Consider the following 27,516-nt stretch of genomic DNA (forward strand, 5'->3'; position numbering starts at 1 on the left):
CAAGTCGCAGCAAGGGACAGAGAAGTGTTGAGAAGAAGGAAAGTGAAGGAGGAGGGAGGACGAGCTTTCTGCCCACATTTGTGAATGAATGAATGAATCTCGACTCTGAGCTGGCGTGACAGCTCCAGTGCTTGGTTTTTTTTTTTATCTGTAAAATGTGGGTGATCACCAGGGTTACCTGGCAGGATAAGAGTGCAGCTAGAGTTACTGGTCCTTGTTCTGGGCCTGTCCTGGGGATTTGTCTCCTCAAACCCATTCCACCCACCCTGGAAGGCCAGCAGGAACCAATGACAGCGTGGAGGGTTGGTTGGGGGGTGGGGGGAAAGAAAGCCTGTGAGCGCCTGCCAAGCCTTGTCCTCCAAATGGCTCTGGAAACAGGCCCAGGCCTTCTTCCAAGGATCGCACTGAAAAGGTCTGCCAAGCAGGGAAGAAAACAAGCTGGGTGGGGTGGGCAGGCGGGCAGAGGAGGGGGAGCTTGGAGAGAGGGATAGGGCAGAGGCCCTCGTGGGCACAGTGTGCAGGGAAGCAGGACCCAGGAGTCTGCAAAACACAGAGGCCCTCCGGAAGGTCCGCTAGCTGGGACCAGCTTTGGACAGGTTGTTTCTGCCTGCCTCCTGCCTCCTGCCTGAGCTTCTGGAGCCCACGAGGGAGCAGCCGGGACTGAGGCTCAGTGAGCAGCTCCAGGTCAGCCAGGAAACAGGGTATTGGACAGCCAGGCCGGCGCTGCCCCCCCCCCCCGCCCCCATCTGATCAGGAGGCTGTTTGGGGGCCTCTGGGTGAGCATTAGGATCTTCAGGTGCCAATAAGGAGTCCTGTGGGAGGGTGGGGACCTGGCGTGTGGGTTTTGTTCTCCCTGAGCTCCTGGGGTGTTACACGGGACCATCTGACAAGATTTTGGGGTACAGATTTGGGATTAGCTGGGTCCTTGTAACATCTTTCAGGCCAAGGTGAGGTTTGGATTTAGCAACTTCTAAGGCCCCGGGCTGTGCGTGGAGGACTCCCAAGGTCATTGGAATGTGTGTTTGAAAGCCAAGAGGCTCTGGGGCTTGTATTTAGAACAAGCTGCGGCAGGAGTCCAGTGCAGGCAGGCCCGGATCCTGAACTGGGACTTCCCAGCTCCCGGGTGCAGGAATCCAGGATGACAGGGGGCGGGGGTGGGTAGGGGCGGGGGCGGGGTGGGGTGGGAGGGGTTCGGACGCCCGGAAGCCACGCCCCCGGCCGCGGGACGCACGTGCTGGCCCGGCGGGCAGTGCGGGGGCGGATGGAGTTTGGTTGTCAAGGAGACGGCGGCGGCTTCGCCGGCTGTTCTAGCCCCAGGGTCTCGTTAGCCGCCGCTCCACTGGCCCGGGGGCCCTCTTTATGGTCGTGGCCTCCGGAAGGGGGCGGGCCTGGGCTCCGCGGCCCCGGAGCTCCCAGCCAGACTGGTAGGAAGAGGGGCTCTGGGTGAGGCTGGGCGCCGGTGGGGCGGAGAGGGTCCTGGAGGGGGAACGGCCGCAGCGGGGGGCCGGGGGCCGGGAGCCCGGGGCCGGGGGCCAGGGATGGAACCTGTAGCTGGAATGCGGGCCGGGTCCGGATCCGGGGGCGGGTCCGGTCCCGGGTGGGCGGGGGCTTGGGCGGGGGGTCGGGCTAGAGGCCCGGAGTGGGGCGGGGTCCAGTGAGTGGCGGGTGGCGGAGGCGGGGCGTTCGGGAAGACCCGGGACTTGGGGCCGGACTGGTTCGGTTCGGGACGCGAAGTAGGGACGAGTCCTAGGTCGTGGCGGGGGGTCGCGGCCTGGTCGAGGGACGGGGAAGGGCAGGGTGCAGCCAGGCTTTGGGGCTGCGTCCTGAGCGCGGAGCTGGGGCCTGGGGCTCCACAGCGAGGTCCCCGCACGGGGTGCGGTTGGCAGTGAAGGAAGGTGGGAGAGCTGAGCGCGGGGCATGGCCTGTGCGTGAGCTAACTGGCGGAGCGATGTGGGCCGGGCAGGGAGCGGGAGGCCTGTGCCCACGGGGGGCCTGCTGGGGCCCTGGCCCGGGATGGGGTGGGGGCTGGTTAGGCTGCTCCGAGCCAGACCTCGCCCCAAGTCCGGGATTGGCCTCGGCTCTGTGCACAGGACCTTGTCTCTGTGCCCTGCTGGCCCTTGGATCAGCCTTGGGGGCCGGAGGAGAGGGCGGTCCCGGGGCCTGGGGGCGTGGCCTTCGTGGCCGGGGGCGGGGCCTGGGCGGCTGAGGGGCGGGTCTGAGAGGCCGGGGGCGGGACCTGCGCGGCCGCAGCCTCAGCGCTCTCCGCTCCGCAGGATGCGGGCTCCCGGCGCGGGCACGGCCTCCGTGGCGTCGCTGGGGCTGCTGTGGCTGCTCGGGCTGCCGTGGACCTGGAGCGTGGCGGCGGCGCTCGGCGTGTACGTGGGCGGCGGCGGCTGGCGTTTCCTGCGCATCGTCTGCAAGACCGCGAGGCGGGACCTGTTGTGAGTGCAACCCCGCCCCGGCCCCGGCCCCGGCCCCGGCCCCGGCCCCGGCCCCGCTCCCGGGTGGGGGCAGACGGAGAGGGCTGCTGGGGCGGCGCGGGGGCCCCCAGGGCCCGTGGGGAGGGGTTACAAGCGGGGGCGGGGCGGGGTGGGCCGGGCCTGACGGAGGGACGGGTCGGGAAATGAGGGGACTTGCAGGTGGCCGCTTGAGGGTCTCTGGAGGGACATGAGTAGGTTTCAGGGTTCTTGAGGTCACGTGGGAGACCCGAGTGAGCTCGAGGGGAACTTGGGGGGCAGTCTGTGGGCAGTTGGTAGGAGAACTGGGGCTGGTTGTGAGGCTGTGGGTGTTTGGGGGCGGGGCCTTGGTGACTGTGGGAGGCCTCTGAGGGCCCTTGGGGGACTCTGGTAGGTTCCCAGGGGCTCACAGGGGCGGCTCAGTAGTTTCTGGAGGCTGTCCAGACTGACTGGACACTTTGGGTCCATGTGGGGTTTTTGGAGAAGGATGGAAAGGGCTTCTTGAGGCATCTACAAAGGACATTTAAGGTCTTTGAAGGGTGTGCCTCCTCTGAGCCAGTTACGGGTTCCTCTGTGACCATGTACAGGTGCTCTCGGAGAGTCTGCGGTCTGTGCGGGACGTGGGGGTCGCTCAGGGTCTGGCAGCGGCTGCTGTGTGTTCTGCGGCCTGTTTGGTGGTCTCCGGAGGCTGGGGTCTCTGGGGAGAGGGTGCTGGTGTCGTGTGCGGGTGTCTGGGTCTCTGAGGGTCTTGCTCAGGGGCTGTTGGAGTCTTCGTGTGTAACAGGTATTGCTGGAGGTTCCATCAGAGCAAATCTCAGCAGCCCCCATATTGGGAGAGGGTTGAGCGCCTGCTATGGGCCTGTGGACCCGATGCCTTCACAGGTGTCCTCGCCCCTTGGGGACTGGGGAGCCCAGGTGGGGCCTGTGGCCCTGGCCTCCACGGAGGGTCACACACCCAGGAGCATGGCCGGCAGGCCCTCCCTACCTCCTTGGGCTTGCCACAGCCCTAGCTCTGCCCCATGGAACTGGGTGTATCCATGCCTGGCCCTGTCCCCTGACTCTGAGTCCCTGACACTGGACTTGACACACTTTTCTGTAGGAGGCAGCCTTGCGTGTGGCCCCTCCTCCTGGATTTCATGCTCTTATCAGATCCCCTTCCTTGGGGACCGTGCCAGGGGCTGGGCCTAGTGATTCACTGCTAATGAATGGCACACAGCAGAGGTGCCAGGACAGTACCCCTGCACTTAGATAACCAAAAAGACTGGCTTCCCCGCAGAGGGCTCTCGCTTGGGCTGCCCCTGTGGGAGAGGCTGGCTGCCACATGCGAGGCAGCCCGTGGAGACACCCACGTAAATGAACTTGGGAGCGAATTCTCTTCCAGTAAAACCTCTAGATGAGCTCAGCCCCAGCTGACACCTTGATGGTAGCCTCACGAGAGACCCCAAGCCAGACCACTCCCTGCGAAACCACTCCCGGATTCCTGACGCACCGGAACTGGAGATAACAGATGTTTGTTGCTTCCGGTGTTAGTTTTGGGAGGAATTTGTTATGCTGCAGTAACTAATGCGGCTTGAATCGCCCACTCCCTGCATCAGGCTTTGTCCTAATGCCCTCTCTTAGCCCTGTAAGAAGAAGTGCTTCTGAAACCTATTTTACAGGTTGGTCAGCCAGGGCACAGAGAGGTGAATACGTTTGCCCAGGAACACACAGCCCGGGAAGGGCAGGGCTTCGGCGTCCGTGTGTTCAGCTGCTATGCTGTGCCCGTGGTGTGTTTAGACCCGGGCTTCAGGAAATACCTAAGCACCCTGACCAGTGCTTCTTGTAATTGTGGCCTGAGATCTGACCACACGTAACCTCATTGGTCTCTTCTCGCCCCGGGGAGACAGAAGGCGGCCCAGGAGCAGAGGGGTGAGAAGAGGCCTTGGGAAGCACTCAGAGGCGGAGAGTGGCCTCTTTGTCCCCAGGGTGGGGGTGCTTGGGCTCCTGCCCAGGCTTGTGGCCGGAGCTGAGGGCCGGCGCCCACTGCCTGCCTGTGGGTGTGCTTCAGGGAGCCCGGGGCAGCGCAGGACGGGCGGTGACAGCTGAGCGGGTGGGACCCTCCCTGAGTGCGGCCAGCCACAGCCTCAGTTCCTGTTTCTGGCTGAATTGTCTGTGGACGGGCAGCCCCAGGCAGGGGCCGCTTTCTGTGGTTCCACACCTTGCTGGTGCCCCCTCCCCACGGCTGTTGCACAAGGATCACCTCACGGAGTTCTCCGGATGCTCTGTCAGGGAGGCTCTCAGAGGAGAGCTGGCTCACGGAGGCGTTCAGATGTGTGGCTGCCGACGGCCCTCGGCCAGCGTGGGTGCCCGGGTGGCTCTGTAAGCCGATGTTTACCAGCTTGGTGGTCAGAGTCAGCACAGAACGTTGGCTCTGTGCCCTGCTGGCCCTTGGATCATTGCTCTTTGCGTCCCAGTTCCTTCATCTGTAAGAACAGTCTTTCAAGAAGTGTGAATTGAGCAACTGCTGTGTGCACCGTGGGCACGTGGCCTGCCGCTGGGCCAGCCCGAGGAGGAGCCTAGGGACCGTGCCAGGGGTCATTCTGTCCCTGACTGTGACCTGTGGTCTCAGGAGTGTTAATTTACCTCCCTGCACTCTCAGCTCATTCATCTGACAAAGCGGGATCTTAGGACCCAACTTTGGAAGGTGACCATACAGTTGGCAGAGTGCTCATCACAGTGCAAAGGCTGCTCATCTTAGCTACTCTATTTTTTTAAAATATATATTTTATTGATTTTTTACAGAGAGGAAGAGAGGAATAGAGAGTTAGAAACATCAATGAGAGAGAATCATCGATCAGCTGCCTCTTGCACACCCCCTACTGTGGATGTGCCTGCAACCAAGGTACATGCCCTTGACCGGAATTGAACCGGAAACCTTTCAGTCCACAGGCCGACACGCTGTCCACTGAGCCAAACTGGTTTTGGCAGCTATTCTATTTATTAGTTGAATGGATGAGCGCTGGGGATCTGACCAGGAAGATGGATGTATAAACAACTAACTTTTAATGTTTTGCATTCTTGTTTTTGATAATAGTTAATACACAACACATGAATGTTCTAGAGGGGTGTGCAGTGAAAGCTGCCCTCTCTGCTGCCCCAGCCCTGCAGTTCCCTCCTCAGTATCTCTTTCCCAAGATATGGTTATGGGAATCCATGCAGACCTCGTCTGTTCTTCATGCCCACAGATGTGCACATTCTCCATCCTTCTCCTCACCTGGTGCTCTCTCTCATCTTTCTACTTTCATTTGTGATTTTTACTTTTATTTAAGTCATACAAGCTTTGGGGTGAAAGACTAAGCCTACTACTCAAGTGGCAGCAGCCTGCCCACTGTCTGCATTTCCCCTTCTTTGCCCAGAATGACTCTCCCCTCTTATGTGAATCTGACCACGTTTGGCCCCGTTTGGGGACTGTATGCTGTGATGGGGAGCAGCAGGCACAGTGCAAGGGCTGACCCCCCGGAAGGCTTCCTGGGGGAGGTGGCAAGGATGCTTAGTGAGACGAACCTGCTCCAAGTGCTCATTGAGTTGTATCCCCCCGCCCCCCTTGACAACAGGCCGCCTGGGAGAAGCCACCCTCCCCGGCCTGTTGACATTGAGTGACTGGGGGTGGAGCAGCCGTCCAGCGCATGGCTGGGCCCCGGGGTCTGGTTGGGGCAGATGGAGCCTGAGGAGTCCAGCGAGGTGTGCTCGGGACGTCCCGAAGGAGAGAAACAAAGGCAGGATGAGGCCTCGGCTCCCTCAGGGTCACAGAGAGCGGGTGGAGGAAGATTGATCTGCACTACTGGGCCTGCCACCCATGGGAACCTGCTGCTTTCTGGGCTGGTCGGCAGGTGGACCTTAGCTCTGAAAAGCCCACCAACCAAAGGGTCCTCCTGAACCCTCCCTGATCTCGGGGGTACAGGGACCTTTCCTTCCACTCTCTCAGATGTGGCACAGGGGCTTGGGGGTCTCCCGGGGGCCTGGCCAGGTACCAGTAACGGTTCCCTCCGCCCCTCCCCCCAGCGGCCTCTCCGTGCTGATCAGAGTGCGCCTGGAGCTGCGGCGGCACCAGCGGGCGCACCACACCATCCCGGGCATCTTCGAGGCGGTGGCGCGGCAGCAGCCCGACCGGCTGGCCCTGGTGGACGCGGGCAGCGGCGTGAGCTGGACCTTCGCGCAGCTGGACGCCTACTCCAATGCCGTGGCCAACGTCTTCCAGCAGCGGGGCCTCGGGCCGGGGGACGTGGTGGCCATCTTCCTGGAGGGCCGGCCCGAGTTTGTGGGCCTGTGGCTGGGCCTGGCCAAGGCGGGGGTGGAGGCCGCGCTGCTCAATGTCAACCTGCGGCGCGAGCCCCTGGCCTTCTGCCTGGGCACCTCGGGCGCCAAGGCCCTCATCTTCGGAGGGGAGCTGGCCGCAGGTGAGGCTGGGCGCGGGCATCACCCTGGGCAGGGCCCGTGGCGGCTCGGGGCCAGGAAACGGTGCTCCCCGGCCCTGGGGAGGGGCCTGCCCGCCCCTGACCGTGACACGTCTGTGTTGGGCTGCAGAGGTGGCTGAGGTGAGTGGGCAGCTGGGGAAGAGTCTGCTCAAGTTCTGCTCCGGAGACTTGGGCCCTGAGGGCAGCTGGCCGGACACCCAGCTGCTGGACCCGCTGCTGAAGGAGGCATCCACGGCCCCCCTGGCCCAGTCCCCCGGGAAGGGCATGGATGGTGAGTCCCAGGCGGGGCCCCTCTTCCCACCAGTGCCCACTCTGTCCTCCCCCCACCTTCCCGGCACCTGGTCGCCAACACCCTCCCCTCCCGCAGATCGACTCTTCTACATCTACACGTCGGGGACCACGGGGCTACCCAAGGCCGCCATCGTCGTGCACAGCAGGTGAGGGGCGCGGGGCGCCCGTCCGGAGGGTGACGCCAGGTCGTCTCTGCAGCCCGATTCCCCAGCCGCACAAAACCCACCGCCTGTTCCTGTGCTCAGGGCTCCCCATTACCCCACCTCTTCCCCACATCCAGCCCGTCAGCGGGCCCGCCCCTCAGTCTGTCCAGGTCCTCCACGCCCCCCACTCTGCCCGGACCTGCCCCAGCCCCTCGTTAGCATCCTCTGCCCCCGCTCCTGCCCCCGATGGTTCTGCTCCCCTCGGTGGCCACCGAAGGCCTAAAGTCTTAACTCAGACCTCCCCTGTGCCAGGACGCCTGTACCTGCCGTGGCTTCAGAATAAAACCCCACTCGTGCTGTGGGGCCCTGCCGCCTCTCTGATGCTTTCTTCCTTTCCTTCCCTCGCTCACTGTCTTCTCAGCCACTCACATTTCCCCAGTCTGGCCAGGTCCTCTGGGCTCCGGGCCTTACAGGTGCTAAGCCCGCTGCCTGCCTGCCCCTCCCAGCTCGCCCCTCAGCTCCTCGCCAGGCCTTAGCTTGGGGCCCGATTGCAGTTACACTGCAAGCATTAGTTTCCCTGTATGCAATCCTCATATGCAAACGGGTGTATGTCTCTGCCCACTCCCCATATGGGCAAAGGGTTAGCCCTGGCTGGACAGAGTTCAAGAAACCCTCTTGAGGGTGCCACTTCCCCACCCTCCCTGGCTGTGTCACCGTCAGCCCCTCTGTCCCTCAGCCCCTACGTCCTCCAGGGCACACAGCACCACGGAGAGCTCTCTCTCTGCTGCCTGTGCCTCCGCCAGCCTGCAAGCCTGGGGACTGGGCTGGCTCAGCCCGGCTTGCCGCTGTGTCCACGGCTCCCAGCACCCTCACTCCCGGCCTGGAGGATGTAGGTCCCAGCCCTGCCCCCCCGCCTGCCTCACAGGTACTACCGCATCGCCGCCTTTGGCCACCACGCCTACAGCATGGGCCCCTCCGACGTGCTCTACGACTGCCTGCCCCTGTATCACTCCGCAGGTACATGGGGGTGCTGGGGGGGCAGGGCGGGGGATGGGGACCCCTCACCAAGCTTGCCCTCTGCAGGGAACATCATGGGCGTGGGCCAGTGCCTCATCTACGGGATGACGGTCGTCCTCCGCAAGAAGTTCTCCGCCAGCCGCTTCTGGGACGACTGCGTCAAGCACAACTGCACGGTCAGCCCGCCCCTCCCTGGTCCTCCGTCACGGTGGCCCACTCTCCACCCCCGCCAGGGCTCCTGATGGGGCAGAGGGTTTCTTGAGCTCTGTCCAGCCAGGGCTAACCCTTTGTCCATGTGGGGAGTGGGCAGAGACATACACCCGTTTGCATATGAGGATTGCATACAGGGAAACTAAGGCTTGCAGTGTAACTGCAATCGGGCCCCAAGTTGTGTGAACTCCCTGAGGCCCTACTTCCCTGTGCCCTGGGCCCCTCAGCCCTCCGGTTCCCGGCAGGTGGCTGGATGGAAATGAGACCAGCGGGCTCAGTCTCCACCCTGGGCTACTTAATATTTAAGGCCACAGGCGTGGGGTCTTCCAGGTGGGGTGCGCGTGAGGCAGAGATGGAGGACATTTTCTGAAGAGATTGGGCGCGTTCAGGGTGGTATGGCCGTAGACATGGAGGACATTTTCTGTTCCTGACAGCAGGCAGGCTAAGACACATCCCTCCCTCCCCGCCCCCTCCAGGAGGGGGTTTCACATGGGAGTGATGGGGGTGGAAATACAGGTGCTAACCCCTTTCTCCCGGAAGAGGGAGGGGGAGCGGGGAGAGAGAATGGGGCTGGCGAGTTGGCAGGTGCCATCCCACAGTGGACAGGAGGGCCCAGCGAGTTCAGCCACTCTCCCGGGCCACAGAGCTGGGCAGGGCTCCTGCAGGGACAATGACTTACTCGTCTCCGCTTGGGCTGAGGTCTTGGGGGACATTGCTAATCTGAATCTGGAAATGCAGACAGTCTGGATTTGCACCTTACTTACTGAGAGTTGCAGATGCATATACATGTGGACAGGAAAGTAGAGGGATTCCTGAGCACCTGTCACTGCCTCCTCCTCCCCACCCAGACCCCAGACCCCAGTCCCTCCTCCTGCAGCATGTGAAGCCGCCCGACAGCAGCATGCTTCCTGCATAGATGTTTCAGTAACACCTCTGAGAGATGAAATTCACATAACATAAAACTAGCCTTTAAAGTGAACAATTCATTGTCTAGTTCCTTCACAATGTTGTGCAACCATCACCGCTATCTCATTCCAGAACATTTCATCACCCCGAAAGGAAAATCTGTACCCATGAGCATCACTCCCCCCCCCGCCCCTGGCAACCACTAATCTGCTTTCTGTTTCTGTGCATTTGCCTGTTCTGGAAATTCCCTGTAAATGGAACGATACACTGTGTGGCTGATGGTGTCCGAAAAACTGATTTTAAAACAAAGGATTTAAAAGCAGAGTGTCAAAGAGTTGTCTGTGTACCCGTGTTCATAGCAGCATTATTCACAAGAGCTGAAACATGGAAGCAACCCAAGTGTCCGTGGACAGATGAATGGAGAAGCAGCTGTGGTCCATCCACGCAGCAGAATATTATTCAGCCATAAAGGGGCGGGAATTCTGACACGTGCTATAGCGTGCGTGAACCCTGAGGACATTGTGCTAAGTGACTAAGCCAGGCACAAAGGGGCAAACACCGTGTGATTCCACTTGAGGAAGTCTGTAGAGTAGTCAGATTCACAGATACAGTTAGGATAGTGGGTGCCAGCGGTGGGGGTTGGGGGTGAGGAGTTCATGTTTAATGGAGATGGGTTTTTTAGTTTGGGAAGATGAGAAAGTTCTGGAGATGGATGGTGAGATAGTTGTTGAACAGTGTGAATGTGCTTTATGCCACTGAACTGTTCACTTGAAAATGGTTAAGCCCATGCCCTAACCGCATGGTCAGCAAACTGCGGCTCCCGAGCCACATGTGGCTGTTTGGCCCCTTGAGTGTGGCTCTTCCACAAAATACCCCAGCCTGAGTGAGTCTATTTTGAAGAAGTGATGTTAGAAAAAGTTTAAGTTTAAAAAATGTGGCTCTCAAAAGAAATTTCAATCGTTGTACTGTTGATATTTGGCTCTGGTGACTAATGAGTTTGCCGGCCACTGCCCTAACCGGTTTGGCTATAACGTAAGTGCATAGAGTGTGGGCCTGTGGTCCCAGGTTTGATTCTGGTCAAGGGCACATGCTCTGGTTATGGGCTTGATTTGCCAGTATGGGGCAAGCAGAAGGCAGCCAATCAGTGATTCTCATCATTGATGTTTCTCTCTCTCCCTCTGCCTTCCTCTCTGAAATCAATAAAAATATATATATTTAAAAATGGTTAAGCCCTGCCCTGGTCGGTGTTCTTGCAGTGGTTAGAACAACTGGCCAGAGCACTAAAGGGTTGCGGGTTTGATTCCCAGTCAAGGGCATATACCTGGGTTGCAGGTTTCATCCCTGGACCCGGTCAGAGAGCATGGGGAAGACAACCAGTCGATGTGTCTCTTTTATAATGCTGCTTCCCTCCTTCCCTGTTTCCTTTCCTTTCCTTCCTTCCTCCCTCCCTCCCTCCCTCAATGGAAAAATTATCCTCGGGTGAGAATTAACAAAAAAGTAAATAAATAAAGTGGTTAAGCAGGCGTGGCTTAGTTGGTTGTACAAAATTACCCTGACGCAGCGGTGTCCCAGCTGGGGGTCTCAGGCTGATGATCAGCTCCCAGCTCCTGTCCAGGTGCTCCCTGCAGAGGGCGCTGGGGAGCAGGTGACTTGGAGGGCAGCTGGGTGGGGCCGGGCTGCTGTGATTCAGAGGCAGCACAGAGTACATGCCTGGTAGTGGTGCCGCCCCAGGGGCCGTGCTGTGGGCTGACTGGATTCCACTGGCCAGGCTCGGGGGGACAGAGTAGAGCACATGGGCTCTGGGCTGAGTTGGGCTGGGGGTGTCGATGCTGAGGCTCACCTTCGGGCCTGCGTGCAGCACGTAAGGTGCCCTAGGAAGCAGCATGGGGGTAGAGACGGTGGAGGGCGCAGGGGAACCCAATACATCTTTTACGCAGAAGGCCTGTGGCGGCCCCTGTGGAGGGCGGGGCTGTTTCCCAGTCACTAACCTTAGGGCCGTTTTGTCCTAGCCCAGGAAGTCGGGGGGGAGATGGGGGCTTGTCCTGGGTGTCAGGCTCCATGCGTGCTCCTCTGCCAGGTGGTCCAGTACATCGGGGAGATCTGCCGGTACCTGCTGAAGCAGCCGGTGCGGGAGGCGGAGCGGCAGCACCGGGTGCGCCTGGCCGTGGGCAACGGGCTGCGGCCCGCCATCTGGGAGGAGTTCACGGAGCGGTTCGGGGTGCGCCAGATCGGCGAGTTCTACGGGGCCACCGAGTGCAACTGCAGCATCGCCAACATGGACGGGAAGGTGAGCGGCGGTGCCCAGCACCAGTCCGGGCTTGGGGGTCACTGGCCCGGAGCACATGGCGGGTGAAGGGGGCTTCTGGGCTGCCCCCCAATGCGGGGCCCTCTTCTAGTGCGCACAGTCACGTAACTGTCACTCCTGAGTTCAAGTCCACGGAGTGGCTGTGTGCGCCAGGCAGCTGCCTCCGTTTCCACCTCACAGACTGAGCCGGCGGCTGGCGTGCTGTGGGCAGCGAGCAGCGGCTCTGCCAGCCCCCCCTCCCACACACACACCCGTGGTTCCAGGGTCACGCCAGCCACGTAAAGGGTTTTGTGAACCGGGAAGTGGCAGCAGGCCTGCAGGTCTGCAACCGTAAGGGAGACGGAGGTGGGAGGAGGAGTCCCAGGGAAATCTCTGCTCAATCCCCCCTTTTTCAGGTCACCCGGGGTCCCAGAGCTGGGTGACAGGGTGCTACTCCAGGCCCTGGGGCAGGAAAGGGAACGCGTTATGGGGAGGACACTGCCACCCTGGGGCTCCTTCCGACTCCGTTCTCCCCATTCCAGGTGGGCTCCTGTGGCTTCAACAGCCGCATCCTGCCCTACGTGTACCCCATCCGGCTGGTGAAGGTCAACGAGGACACCATGGAACTCCTGCGGGACGCCCAGGGCCTCTGCATCCCCTGCTGGACAGGTGCGCGGCCGCCCCCAGTCCTCCCGGCGCTGGGCCCCGCCCGCCGCCCTCCGCCCTCCGCCCTCCGCCCTCCTGGTGCCATCTGAGCGTGGCCTCCTCCCCAGGGGAACCCGGGCTCCTCGTGGGCCAGATCAACCAGCGGGACCCACTGCGTCGCTTCGACGGCTACATCAGCGAGAGCGCCACCAGCAAGAAGATCGCCCACAGCGTCTTCCGGAAGGGCGACAGCGCCTACCTCTCAGGTGTGCACCCCGGGGCCGGGCCAGGCTGGCTGCGGGCGGGGCGGCGGCTGTCATCTCACCTTCCCCTCCCCTCCGCCAGGCGACGTGCTGGTGATGGATGAGCTGGGCTACATGTACTTCCGGGACCGCAGCGGGGACACCTTCCGCTGGCGCGGGGAGAACGTGTCCACCACCGAGGTGGAGGGCGTGCTAAGCCGCCTGCTGGGCCAGACGGATGTGGCCGTGTATGGGGTGGCCGTGCCAGGCAAGCGGGGCTGTGGGGGCGGGCCTAGGGTACGGCGGCCCCATGGGAGCCCAGCCAGGAGGAGCCTGAAGGTGCAGGTGCCCTTGGGCAGTACACATCCTGGACAACTGCACGCAACAGCCTGGGCGGGTGCCATTGGAACGGGAGTCACCCTTCTTATGTGATTTGAGCCTCAGTTTCCTCATCCAGAAAATGGGATCATGAAAGCGACTCTGGCTCAGGGTTGCAGGAGGGTAGCAGGAGCTCAATAAAATGTCCTGCTTTGGCCAGTGTTCGCCCCGGTGGAAGGGACCGGAGATCAGAGGCCAGGGGCTGCTGTGGTCAGTGTCTGGTCCCATGGTGGGCGGAGGATGGTGCTCAACTGAGCCTCTGTTTCAGGAGTAGAAGGCAAAGCAGGCATGGCGGCCATCGCAGACCCCCACGGCCAGCTGAGCCCCAACGAACTGTACCAGGAGCTGCAGAAGGTGCTGGCACCCTACGCCCGGCCCATCTTCCTGCGCCTCCTGCCTCAGATGGACACCACAGGTTCGCCGCACCCCCCGCCCCGTCTCTGTCCTGGTTCAGGCACCAGTCTGCCATAATGGTTCTCGCCTCCTGGCACTGTGGGCGTGTGCAGGACCCCTCTCTGTTTTACTCACATATTTGCTCCCATTCCTCTTTCCCAACCCGCTAGACATCCTTCCGTTTTCAGCATCTCTTCATTTTCTGCAATTTCCTATGGAAGTTTGAGCAGATCAAAGCCTCTGATCTTTCTAGGATATTTCACCATCTTTGTATTGCCTCACTCTTTCTTTTTGATTTGTGGGAATTCTTCAAAATGGTCTGGATGTTAACTCCTTAACAATTTCAGACATTGTAAGCCTCTTCTCCTATTTGGGAGTCTGTGAACTTAGTCCACTGTAGCCTTTGTTGAAAAGAAACTTAGTTTTTTTTCATGTACTTACAACTTTTTGGTTTTGTTTTATTTTATTTTTAAAAATACATATTTTATTGATTTTTTACAGAGAGGAAGAGAGAGGGGTAGAGAGTTAGCAACATCGGTGAGAGAGAATCATCGATCAGCTGCCTCTTGCACACCCCCTACTGGGGATGTGCCCGTAACCAAGGTACATGCCCTTGACCGGAATCGAACCTGGGACCCTTCAGTTCACAGGCCGACGCTCTACCCACTGAGCCAAACCAGTTAGGGCTGTTTTTTTTTATTTTGTTACTCCTCACCCGGGGATATTTTTTTCCATTGATTTTTTAGAGAGAGAGGAATGGAGGGAGGGAGGGAGAGAAACATCAATGTGAGAGAGAGACATTGATTGGTTGTCTCCTGCACAGGCCCTGACTGGGGCCTGGGATTGAACTTGTAACCCAGGTACGTGTGCCCTTGACCGGGAATCAAATCCACAACCCTTCAGTGCACAGGCCGACGCGCTCACCTCTGAGCTGGGGCCATACTTAACCTTTTAAAAAACCTTATGGTTTGTGATTTTGAATATTTGTTTTTTTAAAAAAACACACAGACTTGCCTGGCCTGTGCAGCTTGGTGGTTGAGCTTCGGCCTATGAATCAGGAGGTCATGGTTCAATTCCCGGTCAGGGTACAGGCCCTGGTTACTGGCTTGATCCTCAGTGTGGGGCGTGCAGGGGACAGCTGATTGATGATTCTCTCTTGTCATTGATGTTTCTGTCTTTTTCTCCCTCTCCCTTCCTCTCTGAAATAAAAAATATATATTTAAAAGACAACAAACAGACCTTCCCAACTCTAGAGCACGTAGGTATTCTCCCTTGCTTTTAATACTAACCCCAATCCTTACCTTTTACAAAACCTTCTTTAATCATCCACTGCAGGAGTGCAAACTTTTTCTCAGACCCTGGATAGTAAATATTTTCAGTTTTTTGGGCCACACACTCTCTGCCCCAACAACTCTGGTCTGCCCTGTAGTACAGAAGCAGCCTAGACAGTGTGTAAGTGAATGGGCATGGCTTTGTGCCAATAAAACTTTATTTACTGTACAGGCGGTGGATTGAATTTGGTCCTTGGGCTTTAAGTTGCTGACCCCTGACCTATTGTGTGACAGACCCCTGTCTCCCTGGGTCTCATGATGGGGGAGGGGGAAGGGACAGGTAGCCAGCAGGGAGCATACAGTCTCAGGCTGTGATGAGGGCGGTCAGAGAGGCCTCCCTTTGCAGGAGGGGACATGAAGCTCGGGCCAGAAGGACAAGGAGAAATTGGGCAGGCAAAATGGGGAAGAATGTTCCAGGCCGAGGGGAGGGCATATGCAAAAGCCTGGAGTCCCGGGACAGGATGGTGAGTCGGGGGCTCCTGAAAGCCACCTGCCTCACCCCATCTCCGCCCGCCCCCCACAGGCACCTTCAAGATCCAGAAGACACGGCTGCAGCACGAGAGCTTTGACCCATCCCAGACCTCAGACCCGCTCTTCTTCCTGGACCTGAAGCAGGGACACTACCTGCCCCTGGACCAGGCTGTCTACACCCAAATCTGCTCGGGTTCCTTCTCCCTTTGAAGCTCCTCCTTTGCTGGCCAGACTCCTGGTCGGCCCCCTCAAGCCAGGCGGGCTGGAACCGACAGCCTGCCCTGTCCTGGGGCGGAGAAACTGGACCCCAGGAGGAGCCCGAGTCTCCCCTGGCCTCATTCTCCCCTGCCTGGTCCTCTGAGCTGTCTCCTTGCCCCTCTCTGCCCGTCTTCTGCTGTGTCCGTGCGTCTCTTTCTCCTCTCTGCTTCCTGGCCATGACCTCCCTGCTGTCCCCATCGTCCTCACCTTTCCCCTCTTTTCCTCCATCTCCCCTCTCCCCTCTGTTCTCCTGTGAAGAGCAGAGCAGCATTTCCCGGGACCCAGCGCTTGCTCGGGGCCTCCATCTGTCATCCCTTCTGAGCCTTAGACCCAGAGTGGGCCTTCCCACTTCCCCTCAGCTGTGCCTTAAGGAGCCCCACCCAGGCCAGTCTTCCTGCAGCTGCTCGGTTCCAGGATGTGCAGCCCCGTGTGAAATCCTGGCAGGCCCTCTGCCCGCCCTGCCAGATGGAGGAGCCGGACTGGCCTGCTTTCCACACCCCGTGCAGGGGCATCAGCAGGGACCTCCGGCTCAGCTGGAAATCACTCCGAGGCCACACCAGTTGCCTTTTGCACTTCCCGTCCCTGGTGGGTCTCCCCTGCCTCTCCTGATGCCCTGGACGCTGCCAGAGTTGACTGTGACCATTTGGATGGTGCCTCTACCTGGAGGTCCCTGTTCAGGCATCTGCACAGAGCGCCTGAAGACTGTGCTGGGTGGCTGCTTGGCCCACCACTCAGGTGCTCACCCTGGAAGAGGCTTCTTGGGTGTCCCCATCCAGTGTAGCTGCTGAGGGGCCATGGGAGTGGCAGCAATGGGGTGGGGGAGGTCTGCCATTGGTGGCATCCGAAATGGCCTCAGGGGTTCCAGTGACTGAATGTCCCTCCTGGCCTTGCTAATGACCGCCTGGACCCTGGTGGTGGCATTCTAGATAATCAGCCTGCCTTGGTGGCTCATCTCATCCCGTACTCCTGTTGGGGCTGGCCACTCTGACTGTCTGTCTGTCAGTCCCTCCAACAGCACCGGCCAGCACCTAGAACAAAGCAGTAGGGCCAGTAGCGAGTGACCCTGCATTGTTTTTCATGGGCCTTTCCAAGCACCAAGGTTTTGTTTTAGAGTTGAGTTTAAGAAATAAAGCTGTGGAATATCCGATGCCCGATGTGAGCCCAGTTGTTCACTGTCTCATGTGGCACAGAACCCTTTCTGGGTCTCAGAAGACGGGTCCTCCCTGGGGAGCATGCTCCACCAGAGACAAGCCAGGCAAATGGGGCCTTTGCTTGTTGCCTGTTGTTACACCAGCACAGCCTCTGGGAAGAGGGGGACTCAGGTTAGCATTCTCACCGCTTCCCTTAACCTCTGGGCCTCTCAAAACCCTGCTCTGACCTCAGTGGTCCTAGGGGAGACCTGTTGGTTTCCGCAGCTGCACAGAATGGCCCAGAGTGTGTGTCTTGGCACGGCTTGGGGTGCTCCCCTGAGTGTGGGGCCGGCAGGTGTGGCTATAGCTCCGAGTGAGAGCTGCTCAGCTTGTAGCTTTGGGTGACTGAGCTGGAATATTAACCCAGGACACTGAGCTCCAGAGTCTCAACTTCTACCTTCTGCTGTTTCCCCCTCCAGTATTGGTGTCTGTCTCACCTTGTTTCCACTTCAGAGGACAGAGGACGAAATGTTTATGACAATAGAACATTGGCTGGGAGCGGGTACTGAGTGGGAGAACCGGGGTGTATGGGGGGATGGAGAGGGCCTTGGCTGGGTCAAGGCTAGATGCACCATCCATGTGTGGGGTGGGTCTTCGAATGCCCAGTCTGCAGGGAGAGGGAGGTAAGATAGAGCTGAGATGCCAGTAAGGGTAGGAGAAGGGTCTGCTGCCAGTGAGCATGGAGCACTCTTGGCATACTTATAAGCAAGGGTATTCTGGATAACATCCCTCTGGAGGTCATGGCCACCCCACTCCATGTGTCATCCTGGTCCCCCTGTACAGAGAAGGAACCTGGAGCATGGAGAGGGGAACGAGGTCACCGCCACCGTCCTTCGGGAAAGTGGTCCTGCGGGGACCTTGGAGAGTTCCCAAAGCCTGTGACTCCAGCTGCAAAAACATATTCCTTCCCAGGTGATGATAAAAAAAAAATTCCTGATGACAGGATCAGGCTCTATGTTGTGTGTGTGTGTTTTTAAGTCAGAGACTTCATGAGAGCAGTTCTCAGTTTACAGAAAAATGAGCGGAAAGCACAAAATTCCTATCTATCCTCTCACTGTTAACATTTTGCACTAGTGCTACATTTGTTACACTGATGAGCCCATATGGATTCATCACTTACTCAAGCCTGCAGTTTAGGGTTCACTGTTGTAAGTTCTATTTCAACTAGCACATAATGACATGCATCCACAATTACAGCATCATAAAGAAGAGTTTCTTCCCTCTAAACATTCTCTGTGCTCCATTTCTTCATTCCTTCCACCCCCACTCCAAACAACCACTGATTTTTTTTTTTTTCCTGTCTCCATAGTTTTGCCTTTTCAGACTGGCTTTTTTCACTTGGCAAGATGCATTTAATATTTCTCCGAGGCTTGGCAGCTCTGTATGTTGTGCCAAATGAGAAGCAGTATCCTATTTGAGCTGGTCTAGGGGCTCCTCCGGGCAAGAGCCAGGATGGAGGCGTCTGAGTTCTCCGAGAGAGAGGCTCCCCGAGAGAACGTGCAGAACGAAGTAAACATACAGGTTTTCAGTTCCCACTTTGTGCTAGGCATACATAGAGCTTATATTTTAGAGACCCGATGCACGAAATTCGTGCAAGAGTAGGCTTTCCGGCACCAGCTTCTCCAATTAGCGTTACGCTTTTATTATAAACAATATTAGCAACAAGAAAAAAGAAGGTTCCAAAGTCCACCAAAATGCGTCCTCCAGGAAATCTCATATTCCTTCCTCCACCCCACCCCAGCCCACCCCACGTCCTCCTGTTGGGGTTCACCAGCCCTGTGCTCCCCTTTCTGGCCTCGCCCTGCCTGACACTATGAGCCGGTTCTGCCAGCCCCAACCCAGGACAGAACTTGCGTCCGCGCCAACTTGCAAAAAATAAAGGAGCATCGAACCGCCCCGCCCCGCCAGGGCTTCACTTGCGGGGCTGCGCATGTGCCAGAGGCAGCCCGCCGCCCGAGGTTCTAATCCCGGGGCGTCCGGCCGCCCGGCGCGCAGGCGCACTGGCCGCCGCCCGGAGCGCTTCCGCCTCCCGCCGCCGCGATGGCCGCGCCGGCCCCCGGCTGCATCTCGGTCTTCTCGAGCCCGCAGGAGCTCGGCGCGTCGCTGGCGCAGTTGGTGGCCCAGCGGGCCGCGAGCTGCGTGGCGGGCGCCCGGGCCCGCTTCGCGCTCGGCCTGTCCGGCGGCAGCCTGGTCTCCATGCTGGCCCGCGAGCTGCCCGCCGCCATCGCCCCCGCGGGGTCCGCCGGCCTCGCGCACTGGACGCTGGGCTTCTGCGACGAGCGCCTGGTGCCCTTCGAGCACGCCGAGAGCACGTACGGCCTCTACCGGGTGAGGCTACGGGGGCCGCCGAGGGCCAGCCGCGCCCAGGCTGCCCTCCGGGTGGGCGCTGGGAGCGGTGGGCCCGGTGCCCCGCGGTCACCCCGGGGCTGCGCCGCGCCGCCACCCCAGGGCCGTGGGGCTTCAAGGCCCCTCCGCGTGCTTACAGGCAGCCGGGCGGGGGCGCGGCCTGGGCAGAGCCCGCAGGGACGCACGGTGGCCCCTGCAGGGACCTAGGGAAGTTCAGGTGCAGAGTGACTGGAGGAGCCAGGCAGGGGGTCCTGGTGTGGAGCCTGGGCACCAGTTTCATTAGCTACAACCTGGACGAGGTCTCCAGGGTCTCCACGCAGCCTGTTGCGTTAGTGACCTCCGAGGCCGTTGTCTTTGAGCCCCCGGGGGTGGGGCGGGGAGGGGGGACGGCGTTTTACAAGCAGGGAGACTAAGGCTGGGAGGAGCCCTGGTTTGCCTGGGTTCCTCCGCTGGTCTCGTCCACTCCTCCTGCTCCGGAGGAGGAAACTCTCCAGGGAGGCGTGGACGGTGGGCGTGACCAGAAGAGGAGCCTCGGTCACTGAGGTCCTGGGTGTTGTATTCTTTTTGTATGGAAGCTTGAGCTGATGATTTTTTGTGTTTTTAGTGAATCCTCATCCGAGGATATTTTTTCCCATTGATTTCTAAGAGAGAGTGGAAGGGAGGGAGGGGGTGAGGAGAGAGAGAAACATTGATGAGAGAGACACTAATTGGTTGCCTCCTGCATGTGCCCTATCTGGTGGCCAAACCTGTGATCTGTAACCCAGGCAGTGCCCTTGACAGGAAATCAAAACTGCAACCCTTAGGTGCACAGATCGGTGCTCTAACCATTGGGAGCACTGGCCAGGGTGAAACCCTATTGTTTTGTCATTTAAAAATATTTTTATTGATTTCAGAGAGGAAGGGAGAAGGAAAGAGAGAGAAACATCAATGATGATGGAGATTCATTGATTGGCTGTATCCTGCATGTTCCCCACTGGGGATCAAGCCCACAACCCGCGCATGTGCCCTTGACCAGAATCGAAACTTGGACCCTTCAGTCCACAGGCCATCGCTCTATCCACTGAGCCAAACCGGCTAAGGCAACCCCTAGTCCTTTATTATTATTATTATTATTATTATTATTATTATTGATTTCAGAGAGGAAGGGAGGAGAGAGAGAGGGAAACATCAGTGTTGAGAGAGAATCATTGATCGGCTGCTTCCTGTACTCCCTCTACAGGGGATGGAGCCAGAAACCTATGCATGTTTCCTTGACCAGAATCAAACCTGGGACCCTTCAGTCCACAGGTCGTCCCTCTATCCACTGAGCCAAACCGGCTAGTGCCAACCCCCAGTCTTAATGGACTTGAAAGACCCCTGGCGCATTGACGCTGGGATCCACTAGGATCCTGACTCACAGGCCCGGTGACCCATGTGGGCACAATGCAAACCCATGATGCTGAGAGCCATTCATTACTGTTGGTGACACTGTCCTTCCGCATGTCACAGACCCACCTGCTCTCCAAGTTGCCCATTCCCGACAGCCAGGTGATCACCATTAACCCCCAGCTTCCTGTGGAGGACGCCGCAGAGGACTACGCCAGGAAGCTGAGACAGGTGAGCCCGCCCAGTGGCCACAGGGAGACCTTGTCCACTCCATGGCTAATCCCAGGGCAAAGGCAGCACTCTGGTTGCCATTGGCAGAAACCCCCCTGGGGTCCGTCAGCCCTGCTCTGGGAGACCCTTTGAGAATTCCCTCTGTAATAGGTCACGTCCCTGCCTTGGGGTCCCCAGGGGTGCTCTCACCTCTGACACCTAGTAGCCGGCCTGTGGTTGTGTCCCAGCTTCTTAGCCAGGGGGGCAGGTGAACGTTGAACCTCATAGATGAGAGTCCCTTTTATGCAGGTGAGGCTGAGCATCACTCCTTTATTAAGCTACTTGTGATTCTTTTAAAAAAATTTTTAAAAAATATTGTTTATTGATTTTTAGAGAGAAGAGGAAGGGAGAGGGATAGGGAGATAGAAATATTGATAAGAGAGGAACATCACTGATGAGCTGCCTTCTGCACGGCCTCTCCTGAGGGTGGAGCCTGCATCCCGGGCATGTGCTCTGACTAGGAATCCAACCAGCCACCTCTTGGTTCCTGGGTTGATGCTCAGCTGCTGAGCCACACTGGCCAGGCACCACTGTGATTTTTTTCTGACCATTGTCTGTATTCTTCCCTTTTCCTCACAACCTCTGTGCACTGTCTCCTTCCCCTGCCAGGCCTTCCAAGGGGACTCCATCCCAGTTTTTGACCTGCTGATCCTGGGGGTGGGCCCCGATGGCCATACCTGCTCGCTCTTCCCAGACCATCCCCTTCTGCAGGTGAGTGCACCCACACAGGCCCCATGCACCCCTGAGCTCTGGCCTCTGCTGTCTGGGGCTTCCACAGGGGACCAGGAGTCGCCTACAGCAGGGTTTGAGTCAGCTTCTGCCAATAGGCATGCCCACTGGGCTTAATCCTCCTGAGCCTCGGTTTACCCATCTTCTAATGGGGCCTTACATCCAGTACCACGGGATTGGTAGGGTGGGTGGAGTGATGGGTGAATTATGCTTGATGTGGGGAGTGCTTGAGAAGCTGAAGTGACATTGTTCTCTTCTCTACCTGCCCCCCCCCACCCCCACACACACACCCCTCCACCCCAGGAGCGGGAGAAGATCGTGGCTCCCATCAGTGACTCCCCAAAGCCACCTCCACAGCGTGTGACCCTCACACTTCCTGTCCTGAACGCGGCCCGAACTGTCATCTTTGTGGCGACTGGGGAAGGCAAGGCAGCCGTTCTGAAGGTAAATCCGGGCCCGTTCCCAGGAAGGCTGTGGGCCTGTGAGCCTGGGGACAGGAGAGAGCCCGGGTGCTGTTGTGCTGGAAGCACCAGATCCCAATGACTTCAGTCCTTCCTGGGGTGAAGGGGGACGGGAACTGCCATTACAGGCCGGTGAGGAGTGAGTAATTACAAAACGAGATTGGTGAGATGAGACAAAAGCTACACAGAGAGGTAAATTCATAATATTAAGATACATTTAAAAAATATCTATAATAATAAAAGGGTAATATGCTAATTAGACCAGACGTCATTCCGGACGTCATTCTGGTGTCCTTCCTGATGAAGCCGGGCCTGAGGGAAGCCAGCCCGGGTCCAGGGTACCTGTGGGCGGCTGGAGAAGAGAAGCAGCCCAGGTGCCGATGCCTGCAGGCAGCCAGAGGCGGGAAACGTGGGTCCCGGGTGCCCTGGGGAAGCCGGTCCGGGCAGCGGGGGAAGGAAGGCCTACTGTGGCACGAATTGTTGTGCATCGGGCCTCTCCTCAAATAGAAAGCTACTGGATAAACAAATCAAGCACTTTACTCTTGAATTAGAAACATGTAAATCTAAAGTCAGCAGGAGGGATATATGAAATTAAAATCATGAGCTGCCTCCTGCCACCTCTAATGAATTGGTTAATTTTTAAAAAATATATTTTTATTGATTGCAGAGAGGAAGGGAGAAAGAGAGATAGAAAAATCAGTGATGAGAGAGAATCATTGATCAGCAACCTCTTGAATGCTCCCCAATGGGGATCAAGCCCGAAACCTGGGTGTGTGCCCTGACCAGGAATCAAACAGTGACTTCCTGATTTTAGGTTGATGCTCAACCACTAAGCCACACTGGCAGGGCATTATTTTTTAAAATTTAATGATAAAGAGGTCCAAAAGAGAGACAAATCACTGGCAAAGCTAACCAAGAAGGAAAAAAATCATATATAGGAATAAGTAAAAAAAAAAAAAAAAAAGTAGGAATAAGAAAGAAGGTATAGTTAGGAAAATGTAAACTAAGATATTAAAAATAAACTAAGCTGGCTTGGTGTGGCTCAGCAGTTAGTGTCGACCTATGAATCAGGAAGTCACAGTTTGATTTCTGGTCAGAGCACATGTTCAGGTTGCTTGATTCCAGTGGGGGGCATGCAGAAGGCAGCCCATCAATGATTCTTATCATTGATATTTCTCTCTCTCTCTTCTCCTCCTTTCTTTGAAATCAATAAACATATATTTTAAAAAATAAAATAAATTTTAAAATATTTTAACTGCCATCATTGAAAAAACCAACAACTATGGGGGGGAAAAGGCGACATATGTAATACTTTCAACAATAAAGACATATCAACAATAAAGATATATATATATATATATATATATATATATATATAATTTTTTTAATTGATTTCAGAGAGGAAGAGAAATAGAAACATTAATGATGAGAAAGAATCATTGATTGGCTGCTCCCTGCACACCCCCTACTGGGGATCCAGCCTGCAACCTGGGCATGTGTCTTTGACTGGAATTGAACCTGGGACCCTTCATTCTGCAGGCCGACGCTCTATCCACAAAGCCAAACTAGCTAGGGCAAGAATTGTTTAAAAAAGAAAAAAAGAATGCCAAGACTGTAGGAGAAACTGGAAATATTTTGAAATATAAATAAATAATAATTCCCCAAAACCCTTGGGCTCAGGGGTGGCTGATGTTGCAGTTTGGGGTGCAGATTCTAACGAGGGCGGCAGACCCACGTCCCGGCCAGCGCCCCCGTGGCTTCAGATGGTCCTCCCCCACAGCCTCAACTTTCCCATCTGTAAGATGGGTCATCAGGGGGCCCTCCCCATGGACCCCCTGAGTGAGGCCTCTTGGAGCCTTAGCTCCCAGGCTGTAAAATGGGGGGGAACAGAGGTGGTTTCACAGGGTCGTGGTCAGAAGCTGGTGCTTTATAAGCACGGAGTTCTCGGGGCAGGCCCAGCCAAGCAAAAAGCAGTGTTTCTAATGTCCATTCACCATGCGGTCCCATTAGCAGGTTGACACACTACAGCCCATGTGCCAGGTCCCACCAGCCATGAAGGGTTTTTACTTTTTAAGTTGGGAGCCGGGGAGTGGGGGAGGGCGCAAAGAGGGATAGGAGGTGCGCCGGGGGGGGGGGGGGGGGGTTGTGGGTGGATCAAAAGAAGAATATTCCCAGACATGTGAAAATTCAACAGAATTCAGGTGTCATGTTCACCAGTAACGGTTTGTGGGAACACAGATGCCCCTCTGTCAACGTGAGCCGGAATAGCGACTCCGGTCTTTGCAGGAGAGGTGCCAGCGCCATGTAGACAGTCACGGACGCTAGAAGGGAAGGCCTGTCCCTGCTGGCTCTTTGAGCTGGACAGCCGGGAGGCTGCCATCCCATTGAGAGCAGGAGAGGGTAGTCCGCGGGCCTGAGAGTTCTGAGGGGCATGTAGCCGGGCCGCACAGCATATCCTCTTCACAGCGCATTCTGGAGGACAAGGACAGCCCGCTCCCTGCCGCCCTCGTGCAGCCCCACACCGGGAAGCTCTGCTGGTTCCTGGACGAGGCCGCAGCCCGACTCCTGACCGTGCCCTTCGAGAAGCATTCCACGTTGTAGCTGGTCCCGGGGACACCGCCGTCCGGACCACTTGCGGCTTGGGGGAGCCGGGATCTTCCTGGGGCTGGGCCCCTCCACTGCGGTGTTCTAGGCTTCACTTCGAAAAGCCACATGGTGCTGACAGGGCCTGGCCACTGGCTCTGCCCAGATCTTACAAGGGCCTGGCCATTGGCTCAGCTGGTGCAGCTCAGTGGTTGAGCCCGTTGAGCGGCGCCATATGCACCAGGAGGTCGCCGGTTCGATTCCTGGTTGGGGCATGTACCTTGGTTGCGGGCTTGATTCCCAGTGGGGGGTGTGCAGGAGGCGGCCGATCGATGTTTCTCTCTGATCGATGTTTCTATCTCCCTTCTCTCTGAAATCAATAAAAACGTTTAAAAATTATAATAAAAGGAGAATTTGCTCTGAGTCTCCACTGTCTCGTGGTCCTTGGTGGGCAGTGGGACAGGGGCTCCCAGGCTGACTAGAAGCCTGGATCCCAGCAGCTGGAGGGCAGGGGTGGGTATCCTGCTCGGTTTCCGGAGGCCTCGGAGCAAAGCACCAGAGAAGTTACTGACTCTCAGTCGTGTGGTGTGGAGTCGGGGTGACGGTGGTTCCTTCCGGAGGCTCTGAGGGAAAGTTCCCAGGCTCCTCCTCTGGCTTCTGGGGCTGCCAGCAGCCTTGGCTTGTGACAGCGTCACTCCAGTCTGCCTCTGGCCTCACATGGCTTATGTGAGGGTCTGTGTCCTGTTCGGGACACTGACATGAGATACAGGACAACCCTAAATCCAAGATGAACTCCTCTCAAGATCCTTAGCTAATTAGATCTGCAAAGACCCTATTCCAAATGAGGTCACATTCTGAGATTCCCGGGGTTATACATGGACATGCCGTGTATATGTATGTGTGCCCATGTGTATGTGTGTATATCTCTGTGTGTATATATGTGTGTGAATATATGTGTGTATATGTGCCTGTATGTGTATGTGTGTGTCTCTGTGTGTATATGTGTGCCTGTGTGTGAATGTGTGCCTATGTGTATGTGTGTGTTAAAATACACATAATGTAAAGTTCACCATCTTAACCATTTCTAGGTATCCAGAAATGGTACATTCACACTGTTGTACAACCATCCCCACCACCTATCTCCAAAACTTGCCATCTTCCCAAATTGAAGCTCTGTCCCTATTAATCAGTAACTCCTCCCCTCCACTAGCCCACCACTCTACTCCTGTCTCTGAATTTGACTATTGTAAATAGTGTAAATGGGATCATAGAGTGTTTGTTCTTTGTGTCTGCTTCTTTTGCTCAACATAATGTCCTCAGATTAAGCTATGTTGTCACAAGTGTTACAATTTCCTTCCTTTTTATGGCTGAATAATATTCTACTATGTGGATGGCCACATTTTGCTTCTCCACCTCTATAGATGCTTGGTTTTGCTCTTGTGAATAATATTGCTATTGATATAAACCTTGATGAAAACTATCTGAGACCTGACTTTCAATTCTTTTGGGGATATACCCCAAAGTAGAAATGCTAGGTCAGATGGTAATTCTGTTTCTCATTTTTTTTTAAATATTTTTTTTTCAGTGATTCCAGAGAGGAAGGGAGAGGGAGAGAGAGAAACATCAATGATGAGAGAGAATCATTGATTGGCTGCCTCCTGCATGCCCCCTACTGGGGTTTGAGCCTGCAACCTGGGCATGAGCCTTTGTCCGGGAATCAAACCCGGGACCCTTCAGTCCGTAGGCCAAACTGGCTAGGGGCTGTTTTTAATTTGTGGAGAAGCCTCCATACTATTTTCACAGCATTTTGCATTCCCACTAACAGTGCACGAGGGTTCCAGTTTCTTCATATCATCACCATTGGTTATTTTTTGTTTTCTTTATAGTGACCTGTTGGTGTTTCTGTCCAGGGGTACAAAACTCAACCCACTACACACTCTGGCAGAGTGCCCACTGCACACACAGAGCAAGCGTTTTTACTTATATGATTTTATTGATTTTAGAGAGAGGAAGAGGGAGAGAGAGAGAGAAAGGGAGAGAAACATCAATGCGAGAGGAACAGCAATCGGCTGCTTCCCACACGTGCCCTAACTGAAGACCTTTTGGTGCATGGGACAACGCTCCGCCAACTGAGCCACATCAGCCAGGGCCAGGCCGGTCTTAAGCTCCACCCAGACCCGCTGCAGGCCTCTCAGAGCCTGAATGTGTCCAAGTGTCTCTTTCGTCTCCACTGCCAAGACCGCAGCGTTTCCATCTGCTCGGCCCGCCAGCTTCCCCGGCTCCTGGGACTTCGGCAGAATGGGAGGCACAGGTGCCTGGGGGCGACCCACAGACGCACCTGAAGGGACATGGGAATTGAAACCTCCAAGCCGAAACCACAGAAAGAGAAGTTTCCTTCAACGTCCTGGGGCCAGCCTCTCAGATGTGAGAGTGAGGAAGTGGGCCGGGGCCTGATCGGAAGGAAACGGGTTGAGAAAGCAGAGGAGGCAGCCGCAAGGAAGGTTGCCCAGCCGTGGGCTTGAGCAAGCTCAGGTGGCCGCGAGCCCTGGAGCAGAGTGCGGGGCAGGGGTCGCTAGAGCAGAGGGAAATGCTGAGAAAGACATGGGGACCCCACTGCGGAGGGTGGGGTGGGGCCTTCCTGAGGCATAGCACCTCTCCTGTGCCCCTCCCCATGATAGCAGCTGCCCCTGCACCGGGCCTGCCTGTGGCTCCCTTCCACCTTGAGTGAAGCCCTCTCTTCCTATTGACCCATAAGCCCCCGAGTGGTCCCTGCAACCCCCACCCTCCCTTTATAACATCTGCCTCTCACTCTCCCTTTTCAGCCCCTCACCCTCCCTTTCCCGTCCCACCTCAGGGCCTTTGCCTGCGCCCTGCCCCTGCCGATTCTCTGTCCTCCAGCGTTCACTCTTCCTTCGGGTCCCCGTGCAGCCTCTCCGCCCTGCCCCTGCGTGTCCTCTCCCTCCTGCCCCGTGCTCCTTCCTTCCTCTCACCATCCATTCTCTGGCCGGGTTGTCAGCGTGCCTGTGACGGTCCATGGGGCAGCTCCAGGGCACTGCGTGGGCTGGAGGGGGCCGCTGAGAGATGAGACTGGGG

At 57.1% G+C, this 27,516-nt stretch overlaps 2 protein-coding genes across 7 annotated transcripts; both read left to right on the forward strand.

Moving 5' to 3' along the window:
• The first annotated feature begins 327 nt into the window (after positions 1-327).
• On the forward strand, positions 328-16,633 carry SLC27A1 (solute carrier family 27 member 1). Of its 6 annotated transcripts, none has more exons than XM_084885896.1 (13): positions 328-412; positions 2,274-2,441; positions 6,498-6,892; positions 7,020-7,181; positions 7,278-7,347; positions 8,270-8,361; positions 8,428-8,537; positions 11,555-11,764; positions 12,304-12,430; positions 12,535-12,672; positions 12,752-12,916; positions 13,295-13,441; positions 15,274-16,633. In XM_084885896.1, exons 1-13 carry the CDS (start codon positions 363-365, stop codon positions 15,429-15,431), a joined length of 1,992 nt encoding a protein of 663 aa, XP_084742022.1. In that variant the 5' UTR covers positions 328-362; the 3' UTR covers positions 15,432-16,633. The 6 variants fall into 6 exon arrangements, with proteins under 6 accessions (XP_084742022.1, XP_084742025.1, XP_084742026.1 ...); XM_084885899.1 differs by lacking the exon at positions 328-412 and adding an exon at positions 463-684; XM_084885900.1 differs by lacking the exon at positions 328-412 and adding an exon at positions 488-776.
• A 1,176-nt stretch (positions 16,634-17,809) lies between these two features.
• PGLS (6-phosphogluconolactonase) lies at positions 17,810-24,847 on the forward strand. Its single transcript, XM_084886039.1, has 5 exons — positions 17,810-18,997; positions 20,504-20,611; positions 21,260-21,361; positions 21,683-21,823; positions 24,307-24,847. The coding sequence occupies exons 1-5, from the start codon at positions 18,710-18,712 to the stop codon at positions 24,439-24,441; spliced, it is 774 nt and encodes a 257-aa protein (XP_084742165.1). The 5' UTR covers positions 17,810-18,709; the 3' UTR covers positions 24,442-24,847.
• Positions 24,848-27,516: the final 2,669 nt, after the last annotated feature.

The sequence above is a fragment of the Pipistrellus hanaki genome (assembly GCF_964339955.1).
Source record: "Pipistrellus hanaki genome assembly, chromosome: 5".
In the NCBI taxonomy this organism is placed as follows: domain Eukaryota; kingdom Metazoa; phylum Chordata; class Mammalia; order Chiroptera; family Vespertilionidae; genus Pipistrellus; species Pipistrellus hanaki.